This window comes from Festucalex cinctus, chromosome 12 (genome assembly GCF_051991245.1).
Source record: "Festucalex cinctus isolate MCC-2025b chromosome 12, RoL_Fcin_1.0, whole genome shotgun sequence".
Lineage (NCBI taxonomy): Eukaryota > Metazoa > Chordata > Actinopteri > Syngnathiformes > Syngnathidae > Festucalex > Festucalex cinctus.
In genome coordinates, this window is record NC_135422.1 from 28882236 (window position 1) to 28895393 (window position 13158).

Here is a 13158-nt window from a genome sequence, read left to right on the forward strand (position 1 = left end):
ATCACACCAAGTTTGAAGATGATCGGATAAACTCTGTAGGAGGAGTTCGTTAAAATAAGACCCCTATGAAATGGCCAAAAAAATGGCAACATGTTCCAAAGTAAATCAAAATGGCAGACTTCCTGTTAGGTTTAGCATATGGTTCAAAAAGAGTTTTTTGTACCTCGAGGGCTGTTACATATGTCTTCAAATTTTGGTCACTCTAGGTGAAACGTACAGCCGGAAATGCTTCATTAAGTAAAAATTTTGAAATGCAAAATTTGATGCCCTGCCTCTGGCGGACTTCCTGTTAGGTTTAGCATATGGCACCAACAGGCTTTTTTGTAGATCATAGTCTGTTACATATGTGTACCAATTTTCGTAGCTCTAGATTAAACGTATAACCGGCAATACTTCAGATGAAACATGCCAAAGAATGAAGACAATCTGATAAGTTTTGTAGAAAATATGAGGCCTATAAAAGGCCCCCAAAAAATGGCTACAAATAGCAAAGTAAATCAAAATGCCGGACTTCCTGTTTGGCTTAGCATATGGTTCTAAAAGACTTTTTTGTACATCGTGGGCTCTTATGTATGCCTCCAAATTATCATAGCGCTAGGTGAAAGGTACAACCGGGAATGCTTCGTTAAAGAGGAGTTTTTTAGCTCAAAAAGTGATGCCCGGCCCTTGCGGGACTTCCTGTTGGGTTTAGCACAAAGCAGCAAGAGACTTTTTTGTACATCGTGGGCTGTTACATATGTCTACAAATTTTCGTAGCTCTAGCTGCTTCGTACAACTGAGAATTCTTCATTAAGAAGAATTTTTTTCCTTTGCAAACAAGTGCATGCCACGACAACAGCGTGCAGCGAAATAAAAAGCTTTCAATAACTTTTCATCTTCAACATCTTAAGATGAATCACACCAAGTTTGAAGATGATCGGATAAACTCTGTAAGAGGAGTTCGTTAAAATAGGACCCCTATGAAATGGCCAAAAAAATGTGAACACGTTCCAAAGTAAATCAAAATGGTGGACTTTCTGTTAGGTTTAGCATATGGTTCAAAAAGAGTTTTTTGTACCTTGAGGGCTGTTACATATGTCTTTAAATTTTGGTAACTCTAGGTGAAACGTACAGCCGGGAATGCTTCATTAAGTAAGAATTTTGAAACTCAAAATTTGATGCACCGCCTCTGGCGGACTTCCTGTTGGGTTTAGCATATGGCACCAACAGACTTTTTTGTAGGTCATAGTCTGTTACATATGTGTACCAATTTTCGTAGCTCTAGGTTAAACATACAACCGGCAATACTACGTTTAGTAAGAGTTTTGAAACTCTAAATTTGATGCCCCACCGCCGTCGAAAACTTTAGATTTTTACCATGGTGTTGTCCCAGGTCTTGAGATGGTACATCCCAAGTTTGAAGTCAATTGGATTAACCGTGTAGGAGAAGCAGGCAAAAGTATGACCCCTGTAAATGTGCAAAAATTGGCCAAAATTGGACATTTAAATACTCATATCTCACTTCCTGTCTATTTTAGGGTACACACATCAAAGAGGTTTTTGTTCATCTGGATGTGCTACAGGTGCCACACAATTTTCATAGCCGTCGGACAATCGTAGCGGGCCAGGGATCTGTTTAACCTATGTAGGTGGCGCTATGGAGCCATTTTTCTGTTATCACCTATGGCGACTTTAAAATATCAAATTTTTCGCCAGGCCTGACGTGTGTGTAAAGTTTGGTGAGTTTTCGTTCACGTTTAGTGTCTCAAAAATGTGATTGTTTGCGGAAAAGAATAATAACAAAAAATAAAAAGAAGAATAATAAGAATTCCTTGAAAAACAATAGGGACCTCGCAGCGGTCGCTGCTCGGGCCCTAATAAGAATTCCTTCAGGAACAATAGGGACCTCGCAGCGGTCGCTGCTCGGGCCCTAATAATAATAAGAAGAATTCCTACAAAAACAATAGGGCCTCGCAGCGGCACCGCCGCCGCCGCTGCTCGGGCCCTAATAAGAAGAATTCCTACAAAAACAATAGGGCCTCGCAGCGTCACCGCCGCCGCCACTGCTCGGGCCCTAATAATAAGAAGAATTCCTACAAAAACAATAGGGCCTCGCAGCGGCACCGCCGCCGCCGCTGCTCGGGCCCTAATAATAATAATAAGAAGAATTCCTACAAAAACAATAGGGCCTCAAAAACAAGAGGGACCTCGCAGCAGTCGCTGCTCGGGCCCTAAAAATGGCTTAGTTATCACACCTCTAAGTATCAATTACATATTTTTGTAATAATAATCGCGAGGGGGACTTTTTTAGTTAAATTGTCGTTGTCAAAAAAAATTGACATGCATAAATTTTTTTGTTATAACTTATTGCCTTATTCAAAGCTCTAATTATGTCATATGAAGTATTATTTTTTTATTTTTTTTATACATGTATACAGCACAGTTAGTTTTCTTCATAGTCCATTCTTTGGGCTTGTGTTGTCCTAAGAGGGGGGAATACATAAAAAATAAATAAATAAAACTAAATATATATGGATAGTTTTGATGCCAATGAACATTTTGAGTGGTTGAAAGAAAAAAAAATATTAAAAAATGACTTAGTTATCACACCTCAAAGTAGCATTACATATTTGGTAATAATAATCACGAGGGGGATTTTCTGAGTTAAATTGCCATTGTCAAAACATTTGGCATGCATTGAAAAAATTGTTGTTATAACTTATTGCCTTATTCAAAGCTCTAATTATGTCATATGAAGTATTAATTTTTTATTTTATTTTTTTATACATGTATACAGCACAGTTAGCTTTCTTCATAGTCCATTCTTTGGGCTTGTGTTGTTCTAAGAGGGGGCAATACATAAAAAAAAATTAAAACTACATATGTATGGATAGTTCTAATCCCAATGAACATTTTGAGTGGTTGAAATAAAAAAAATATATATTAAAAAATGACTTAGTTATCACACCTCAAAGTAGAATTACATTTTTTGTAATATTAGTATAATAAAAAGGGTAAAATTTCTTTCCAGGCACGAGGGTTAAAACTGAAAATCGAAAAGCACAGGTGTGTTCTTCATGTGTTTATTGAAAACATGCGTAGGCAATGCTGTCACGTGACCCTGCCGCAGCATGGATACAAGGTACTTTTTTTTTTTTTTTTTGTTTAACGGGAGTAAGTACTTTGGCACAATACCTTTAACGAAGTGTAAAAAAAAAAAAAAGTTCCATATGACAATTAGTGCGTCATGCTTCTCAACGAAGAGTGGGCAGCCAGCGACTGCTTCAGTGTTCAGTGCGTGAGCCATGAAGCCATCTTCCCACCGCCCTCTCGCAAACAAGCTGAAAGAGGCGCTTTCCACATCTGAAGTCAGAGAGGCAGCCATGCGTGTATGTGTACCTGCCTTTAAAACACAGTTGGCGGAATGACTCGTATTTATTTTTTTTTAAGTACAAAGAAATATGATACCTGTCATGTCTGGGTCACGCCAGGGTGGTCACGCCAGGGTTAAGTTTGAGTTCATGACCTGTTAAGTTGGGTTCACGACCGCGAGGTCAAGTGTCTGTTATGTACTGATGTAACAAGTGTTTTTGAACTGTTGTAACCATCATCTGGTTTCAACTGGAAAGACGCTATGTGATGTTATGATCTTTGTGATGTCCACATTTAATCCTTTACTTAGCCACAACCAATCAAATTGATTCACTGTCTGTAGTAGCAGTCTGAGAATTGTGTGTGTTTGCCGGATTATTGTTTTCTGTCTCTCTGTGCCACTCTCTGTTTCTCGTCTAGTCAAGTTTGTTCTACACCTCTCGATGTGAATAAATAGTTAAAACCTTATTTGTGTCTGCGCTTTGGGATCAAACCTCTGTTGAAGCGTCAGCCCAGTGAGAGGTAGACAGCCAGCCCGAGATTTACGTCTAGGCGGAGGCCGTCTTTGGTCTCCCACGCACCGACGCTCCAGTAAAGATAAAGATATCCGAGGCGGGGGCTCCAAATTGTCCTCTCCAAGAGTGATCGTCTATTATGCATCCCAGGTGTTGGAGGAAAAATCTTCGCTTGTATTTGCTTTAAAGTAGAAGTTTAAAAACTCTAAAAAGACTAACAGTCGGGCCGAGATTCAAGCTGTAGACAAAATTATTATTTGACACAAACATACAAACAAGACATATTCTGGCCAGAAGGGATGAGAAATCCGTCAAACGGATGCACTGGTTTTTATAGCCTTACTAGATCCACGCCCAAACCTTTTCTCTGGGCGTTACATCTTAAGGTAGCTAACGTGATTGGGCCACTCCAAAACTTGCCCACTCCTACATATTAGCCTAATTATTCATATGAATGTCTTTGTCCACTAGAGTGCACTGCAAGATAGGAGTTTAACTTGGTGCAGTACTATTTTGTGACCATTGGGGGCACTGTTACTCCACGCAAATTTAGGTCCGCAACCTTTGGCCTATTTTAGAGTTGCCCTCTGTATGAACTTTCATGTTTTGGCAAGCTCACATGTAACTTCCTGCTCATAAATCTTGCGGACAAGACATTTTTATAGCTTGCACCTGCTCTTGGCCCACCCAGTCACGTGTACGCCGCATGATCGGAAATCCCCTATTCACAGAAATGCCTCCAAGACCAGCCAGACTCAGGAAGACCACGTTTATGTTTATCTTTAACCACAATAGGGCCAACAGAATAATTCTCAACTAACAAGTATAGTGTCACAAAAACTGACATATGTCTGCTTGTGTCAGAAGAAAGGATAATGTGTCAGAGCAGGTTTGGGTCAAACCAGGGGCCTTTTACAGGGGGACTTCTGGATGGGGCATTAATCTACATAGATAACTAAAATTAGATACGTCACCTCCAGCACATAATACCGAGCCGTTTTTGACGCCGAAAGATTGAGGGACGGTACTCGTGCCGGTACCCCGTGCAATACTAGTAGTGCAATGGCTACTCTTTTCTTGAGAGGTACACTGTTGCGATAAGTGTTTTCGTGATCCATTACCGAGCAGACAATGTCGCATAAGTAAAGAAATGTTTCCTCAGACATCCTGAAAATCGATCTCCATCCATTGTCCAGCTATGAATGTGGGAACTGCTACATCCCACCAGTCATTCGGCTTGAAAAAGGTCCAGACAAAAGGCTTTTCTGGCGTTGTAACAAAGAAAGTAAAAGTAAAAAGACAAAAGAATAGAGTGCATTTTACCATGAAACAGTGAATGCATTGGGTCTGTGGTGTACTGTATACAAGATAGTAATCATCCTTTCTTACCTTCTAAATGAGACTACAGTGAAATATAAGTTTATTGTACTTGTATTTAACTTGCAAACACAAATGAATGCTTCACGACAGTTGATCAAATGGACTGTATGCACCAATAGCCGTGACGTATTTCCGGGAAAATTTATGAGCGCACCGCCCTTTCCGGTAGGAGCCATTTGTTTTCCTTCAGAGAGCCTCACCAGTTGTCAGCGTTTTGGACTATATTTTCGTCATTTTTTCTTATGAGTGTGGTTGCCTGCATTTGTCAAGGAATCAAAGAAGAGGGGCAAGACGACAGTACATCGAGCAATCACTGCTGTGTGCGCAGATAGACAGGTTTAACTCTGCCTTGTTTTCTCCCCTCTTATGCTAACGCTAACCACCGGAGACACTTTGTCATAACTTGTTAACATCGGCAGGGATAACTACTCAATCGCACAAGGGCGCCGTTTGTTAACAGTAGAACCAGAGCTGTATTTTGGAAGTTAAACTTTGTTCATGTGCCTGTATGTATATTCCCATGCTGCCATTGTATTGTATTAAAACCATGAAAAATTCACAAGTCATTATTTTTTTTTACTTCTGACAACGCTGTCGGATTTCCATAGTAAGCATGTTTCAGCATGTCACCATGGGCTGACATGAAAAAAATAAACAGCAAGGAAAGGCATTACATCTGATTCAAAATGTTGACGTCGGTGAAGAGACGTGGCGAAGAGGAGGCTACAGACCAGAGAGGGTTGGTTGGTTTATTGAACATATTAACACATTACAAAATATAAGTTGAAGTTTAAATAAAAATTTGAAGAAAGAAAATAATTCATTGTCATAAATTACATGTTCAAAAGGAGTAAGAAAAAGAGCAATAATTGATCTTGTCCTACTCCCATGTTAATGTACTAAAACTATTCTTATCTAATAACGTATTATTAAAATAAAAAAAGAAAAATAAATAAATAGAAATGGAACAATAAAAATCTTAGATGTCATGACCAGTTAACCGGCAGGTTCCATCTGAAGATTCAACACCTCACCTATACACCATCTGACTGGAGAGGGGGGGCGTAGGATATTTTGTGGACCCGTAGAAGAGCTGCAATACGTAATTTACATTAAAAAAAAAAAAAGAAAAAAAAAAGAAGAAAAAAAAAGCTTTCCTTACTACTCAAACGGCGTGTAATTCCGTTTTTCATTTTTAAGCAATTGCGTCATTGCCAGAGCTTAAGCCGTCAAAATTACGATTCTGGGAGATCTAATTAGTAGTTTTAAAATTCTGATAGACATAGTGTTATAGCAAGGAGTTCTTTTTGAGTGGGCTAAGGATTTAGGATTTGAGTTTTCCATCACTTTAACTCTTTGCAATCCGCCGACGAACTAGTTCGTCATGTGACACCCGGTGGGCGTCACCCGAAATCGAAAAAGTTCGTCAAATGTGTTTTTTTTTTATGAATGGGTGGATGAGACTCTTGGGCAGTTTCCCTCTGAATATTAAGCCCGTGAAGCACTGAAGTGACGAACTGTGCCCTCTTGATGGCAGTGATGGTCTCTTTACACGAGAAGGATGTGATTTCCTAGTAAAGGCGGAGTGTTGTGGAGTGGTGGGGGCCGGTGGCTGGGGGAGAAAAGACGAGTGCTAACGGCGGCTAACCGGAGGCCGCTAAAAACAAAAGCTCACGCTTTTGAGCAGAGCGTTTGTCACGATCGGTCAAGAGATGACGAATAGAAAGATCAAGGAGCCGGATTCTGCATAAGAGACTGTGAAAAGCGACAAAAACGTCACGGGAGCCCACTTCAGAAGCCACCGCCTCCGGCGTTCTCTGAGACACGGAGTGAAAGTTTGCATCGTCGTATCTCTGACCAGTCCACGTCATCTGACGAGGAATCCGTGACGAATTTGGCGAATTCGAGCCGCCTTCACCAGTTGAACAGATCAATTCAAGTGTGGCAAAGGTAACAGCAGCAGCGATTTATCCCCGAAAGCTCCTGGAAGCCCCGGAGGTAAGCTAACGTTTAGCATTCTGTAAATCGAGTGATCACAATTGTACTAGTTCAGTATATTGAATGTGACAGGGATGAAATGACTTGGATGGATGAGAATATTCACAGACATGCTTCTGTATACTGTATGTGCAATGTCTGTAACCTCGTACTAACTAACGCATGTTGCACAACATTCGATTACAGTTGGGGCAGCGTACACAAATGGCCCCTTCGCTGTCACACGCAGTGCGACCGAGAGGTAAAAAAAATCACAATACCTTGCAACAATAATAAAAATTACATCTTGATCACAGTATTTTCTGTAATTTACAGAAGCAGCTACTACACTGGCAGAGGCACAAGCGTGTGAACATCTTGCAGTGTCCCCCTGAACGCAGAAGAAAGCTTCACACGCGATCACACAAAAGACACTATTGGGTTTCGAAACAAAACCCATGCACCCATTCATGCATGCATATTTTGTAAATAACCCCAATTTTGTAAATAGTTTATCAAATGTGAAAATGGAGCTGTTATTTCCCTGTATAGTACGTAAATAGCGCACACGCACGAGCACGCACGCACACGCACGAGCACGCACACACGAGCACGCACACGCACACCCACACACATGCACAAACATTCCTGTAAATAATCAACATTTTGTAAATAGTTTGTGAAATGTGAAAATATTGCTGTTTACACACGCTATCAGATATGTAAATAAATCCTTATTTTGCTATCAAAAACCCATTTTCAGTTTTTTTTTCATGTTTTATGGAAGGCAAGGACTGTTGAGATATTTGAGATGTCACTAAACCAAAAAATATTACTGTAAAAGTCACTGTTTTGCAGAAAATGCGTCATTTCACAAAAAGCTTCATTTCTCCTTATTTTGCCCGAGATTTTTGAATTATGTCAAATCAAGCCATTTTCAAATGATGATTACTAAAGAACAGAATAAGGTAGAATCATACTTTTTTTTTCTAATGAAAGAGGAGACCCCAATCTTTCAAACGACACCCAAAATGTCTATTTAGTCATAGCACACAATATTCTAATAAGCATTGAAAATGGGTGAAAATATACGAAATCTGGTGGGATTCTGGAGTTACCTTGTCAGAAAATGCGTGGGATTGAAAGAGTTAACAGTGCCTTCCGCTGAAGTCTCCCTGCACCGGAAGGGCAGGTGCGCTCATGCAAGAGGCGATGGGAAGACCGAAACACAAGTTGCTGATGGAGGTACAAACCTGCACACTGCTTATGCTCCAGCGTGTCTTTGAGCAGCGGGAAGCCATGGGGGCTGCCCTTACTTCTCTGTCGGTGGACCTTCCCCAACTCACTTCCAGTGACTTCAAAACCATCGAAGAAGTCATTAAAGTGCTTGGCCCATTCCACCAGGCAACCGTTGAGCTTTCAGAGGAGAAACGGGTGTCTGGGTCTAAAGTGATACCACTAATGAAAATGCTTCTACATGCAGTGGATTGTGAAGCATCGAATGTGACGACAGAAACACCAAAAATGTTGGCAGATATTTTAAAGGGAAGGCTGAAGGATCATCTGTCCAAATTGGAGACTGCCAGTGTAATGACACTGGCAACACTGCTGGATCCACGTTTCAAAGTACTGGGATTCCACAGTGAATCAAGGGCAAATGAGGCTGTTAAAAGACTGAAAATGGAATGCGCCAACATCATCTCTCTGCCAGCAATTGCCCCACAAAGGCCTCAAGGGAGGGAGGAAAATCCGACGGCACAATCTGCATCTGGCTCAGGTAAGATTTTATATCTTTATATGTTTACGAAAATACTATCATGAACTCTTTTCTTTCTTTTTTTTAGGTGGCGGAAACCTGTGGAGTCTATTTGACATGTCGGTGAATGAGAGACGGGGCGCGTCCAATGCAGAAGCAGAGGCTATTGTGGAAGTACAACGGTACCTCACCCAAAAATACATTTCAAGGAATGAGGACCCACTGCTCTTTTGGAAGGACCACAAAACAACTTACCCACATCTGTACCAGTTGGCACTTAAGTTCCTTTGCACGCCTGCTTCCTCTGTCCCCTGCGAGAGGGTTTTCTCAAAGGCAGGGGAAATCATATCCCAAAAAAGGAATCGACTGAGCCCAAACACAGTCAAAATGATTTTATTCCTTAACAAAAATCAATAAAATACACCATTCTCTCTATCCAATGTGTGTCCCAGTTACACAAACACATCAAGTAACTGAACATACAACTGACAAATATACGGACAATATTTAATGGACAAAACTTCCATTATTTTGTGCACAGATTTACTGATTTGTTGCCTGTGAACCACATAACATCTGCGTTACACCAAATGACCAGCTGATGTCAGCACTACTAAATGAGCTATTAACTCTTTGACCGCCATAAACGTTTAAAAACGTTCAGTATAATCCTAGGATAGGCCGCCATAGATGTTAATTGACGTCTACTATGTTTTTTTTATGGAAACGGGTGGAGGAAAGCCTTGGGCAGCTGTGCTCCAAGTATCAAGCCGATCGGGTTACTATATGAGTATTCCTGGCCACTAGATGGCTGTGATGAGTCTTTTGGACAAGATCGGGTAGGAGACAACAGTAGAAGAAGAGAGGCTGAGCTACAGTGTTGAGGGGGAGAGAATGGCTAACTTGGCTAAGGGAGTCAAAAAAGGCTACAGATGGCAAGCAGCTCACGCTTGATCCTTATTTTCAAAGCTCAAAAGCATCGACCAGTGCTCAAGAGCACAGTGATGACGGGGTTAAGTCATAGTTGAAGCGGTGACGCGGCCGTTTCGACCACGTCCTAAGGCCCCACCGGCTAGCGATGCTAACACCGGAGAAAAGTGGTGCACAACCGAGCACGTCTGCACAGATGACGTTTCATCGGACGATGACGACTACTATGGGTCCGATGCAAGACAGTCTTGGACAGTCTTCCAAAGAACGTGAAGGTAAGCGCTAACATGCTAAGAGATTGCTAGTAAGATTACTTTTTGGGCGATCTGCTAGCAGCGTGTGTAAATGTGCTGATATACACTAAAACATCTATTACCTATACAAACGTGAATGTATATTTTATAGATCGTGCTCACAGCAACGTCCGACCGCTGGTTCTACGACAAAGAAAGGTAAACAAATAAAAAACGTTTTCAATACACTGCAACAATAAAAGGAAAGTCTTTTGATTGTATTGTAATTGTATACGTTTCTTTCAGCTCCTCCTCATAGGGCCCAAAGTGACCCTTCTCACAGTGAGCAGAACAAAGGTAAAAAGAAAAGATTCTCCACAGCACTAATAAAATATTTCATGGTAAACGTCTTCTATAATTTACAGAATGTGCATCAACCAATACATCCAAGAAAAAAAGGTAAACATGCACACACACACACACACACACACACACACACACACACACACACACACACACACACATTGCATCACACTGCTCTAAAATAATATATGATATTGAAATGTATATTTGCAGATCCCAAAGATTCTGGCTGGCTTGAAGTTGATGAATTCGGCTGGCAGCCAACCATCTTCCCCTTTGCTGCAAAACCAGGACCAAGGGATGCTGCAGCAGAGCTAAATTCCCATCTGCCAGCTGACATCTTGGAGCTCTTCATCACGGATGAACTTCTCCAGCACATCGTTCATCATACCAACCTCTACGCAAATCAGTCCATGCAGAAGCAGACTGACTAAAACGCACGTGTAAATAGTTTGCAAAGAGTTTTCCAAATTGTTTGTTCGGATTGCTACTGTTGCATGTAAATAAACTGTTATTTTGCAATCAAAAACATTTTTTATTGTTGGGGTAGTGTTTTATAGAAGTTTAGGTGTTTGTAGAATCACTCATGCAAAAAAAAAAAAAGTGCCAAATTCACTAGAGTGCATGAAATAACATCGTTTCACAAAAAGCTTGATTTCTCCGTATTTTGGAAGAAAATAGAGGATTTGGGTGAAACGAAGCTGTTTTCTATTGTTGATTACTGAAGATCCGAATAAGGTAGAAACAAACCTTTTTTTTAGATGAAAGATGAGACTTCAATCTTTCATTTGGTAGTATCCACGTTTCCATAGTCCTAACACAACATTTTCTGTGGAGCTTGAAAGATCGGTAAAATTCTGTAAATCAGCTGGCACTATGGGGTTACCTTTTCCGAAAATGGCTGGCAGTCAAAGAGTTAAATGAGGCCTCGACTGATCAGCCTTTTGGCGAAGCAAATGGCCCAAAAGACTCGATACATTCACGGGGCTTCATCCCGCCATCACTAGTTGGAGGCAGGACCCAAATGCAGGGGGCAACAAAAACAGGGCAAGGCAGGGATGCAAGTAAAAAGGATTTAATTAACAAAAAATGTAAACCAGGAACTATGGAAAAATACAAATTAACAAGGTCAAAAACAAACTAATAATGAAAACACGAGGGCAACAAGGTATGGCATGGAAAACACATGGGTTAACAGGGACAGGAACAGGAACAACAACAGCAACAATGACTCAACAAGAACTGAAAGAAAGCAGGGTAACTAAATACACATGGTAACGAGAAAACAACATACACCTGGGCAAGATACAAGAGGCTTGGGGAGCTGATTGGTCAACACAGTGGGAAGGGAAGACACAGGTGGACGTGGTTAGACATAACGGGACAAGGAACACATGACAAACAACCAAAAACACCAAAAGAAAACAAAATCCCACCCCCACAAAACCAAAACATGACACATTGTCTCACAAATGCAATTATGCTAATTTGTAGTGAAAGAAAAATGTTCAACACAAATCAGTCACACTCATGTATATATATATATATATATATATATATATATATATATATATATATATATATATATATATATATATATATATATATATATATATATATAATTCAATTATGTATCAATGACTAAAAAGTAAAACCATAGTTAAATTAGGAAAAAAATTTATTTTATTGAAAATGTAGATATAAATTGAGGAATAAAATGTAATAATCGTCAGTTAATTATTGAAGTCATGCGATTAATTACGATTAAAAATTGTAATCGACTGACACCTATTATATATATATATATATATATATATATGTATATATATATATATATATGTATATATATATGAATATATATGTATATATATATATGTATATATGTATGTATATATATGTATATATATATATATGTATATATATTTGCACTTAAGCTAAATGAGATTTTTTTTCCAGTTTCCCTTGAATAAAAAACAATTGGTTACATGAAGAGGCCATGTTTAGATGATCCAATCGTAGAAGAGAATCCAGCAGCGACAGGCACGGTAGATGGAGGAGAGCAGCTGGAGCAGCCCCTAGCAACATTCTCCCTCCTCCTCCTCCTCTTTTTTCCTTATCTGCCTCCTCCGCCTCCTCCACACGGATCATGGACGTACCTTTCTCATCACGTCAACGCAACATATAACCTTAATTTAGAAGACCTCCTGACAAGACAGCTCCGATTTCCCTCTTGGTTTCCTTGGAAACGAGTCAGGGTCATAAATGAAGCTTCTGTTCGCTAGGGCTGCGCATGCTATGAGCCCGTGTGTGCTCTTTGCTGTGCTTGGAATCTGGTAAGTGTGCACCGACGCAATAACAAAGTCCTAGTGCCATCATGTGAACGTCGGCGGTTTGTCAAGCTTGAAAAATGCATCGGACTGCAGCGTTCTGTCTGCAATTACAGTGTCGTGTTATTAAAGGGAGAAATAGCCTGTATGATTTCACAATCTGGATTTACTTGGTCGTCAAAGTGAACTGTTTTTTTTTCTTTCTTCCTCTTCAGTATTGTTGTGTAGCATTTGCGTTATAGCAAGTGTAATGTCATATGATGGGAGTCTTGATTATTACCCGTTGCCTGGAAAACAACTTCTCAGCAGCATCCGTGGTGATGGCT

General features: G+C 40.2%; 2 protein-coding genes across 2 annotated transcripts in view; both read left to right on the forward strand.

Annotated features, from left to right (window-relative positions):
* The first annotated feature begins 9698 nt into the window (after positions 1 to 9698).
* Positions 9699 to 10939, forward strand: LOC144031866 (uncharacterized). Its single transcript, XM_077539352.1, has 5 exons — positions 9699 to 10184; positions 10315 to 10361; positions 10449 to 10499; positions 10568 to 10601; positions 10719 to 10939. The coding sequence occupies exons 1-5, from the start codon at positions 10058 to 10060 to the stop codon at positions 10937 to 10939; spliced, it is 480 nt and encodes a 159-aa protein (XP_077395478.1). The 5' UTR covers positions 9699 to 10057.
* A 1592-nt stretch (positions 10940 to 12531) lies between these two features.
* gabrg1 (gamma-aminobutyric acid type A receptor subunit gamma1) overlaps positions 12532 to 13158 on the forward strand; it is a 29089-nt gene continuing 28462 nt past the window's right edge. The window contains exon 1 of the mRNA XM_077537898.1: positions 12532 to 12838. Within this exon, the coding sequence (XP_077394024.1) occupies positions 12768 to 12838 (71 nt within the window). The 5' untranslated portion in view covers positions 12532 to 12767. The remainder of the gene's footprint in view (positions 12839 to 13158) is intronic.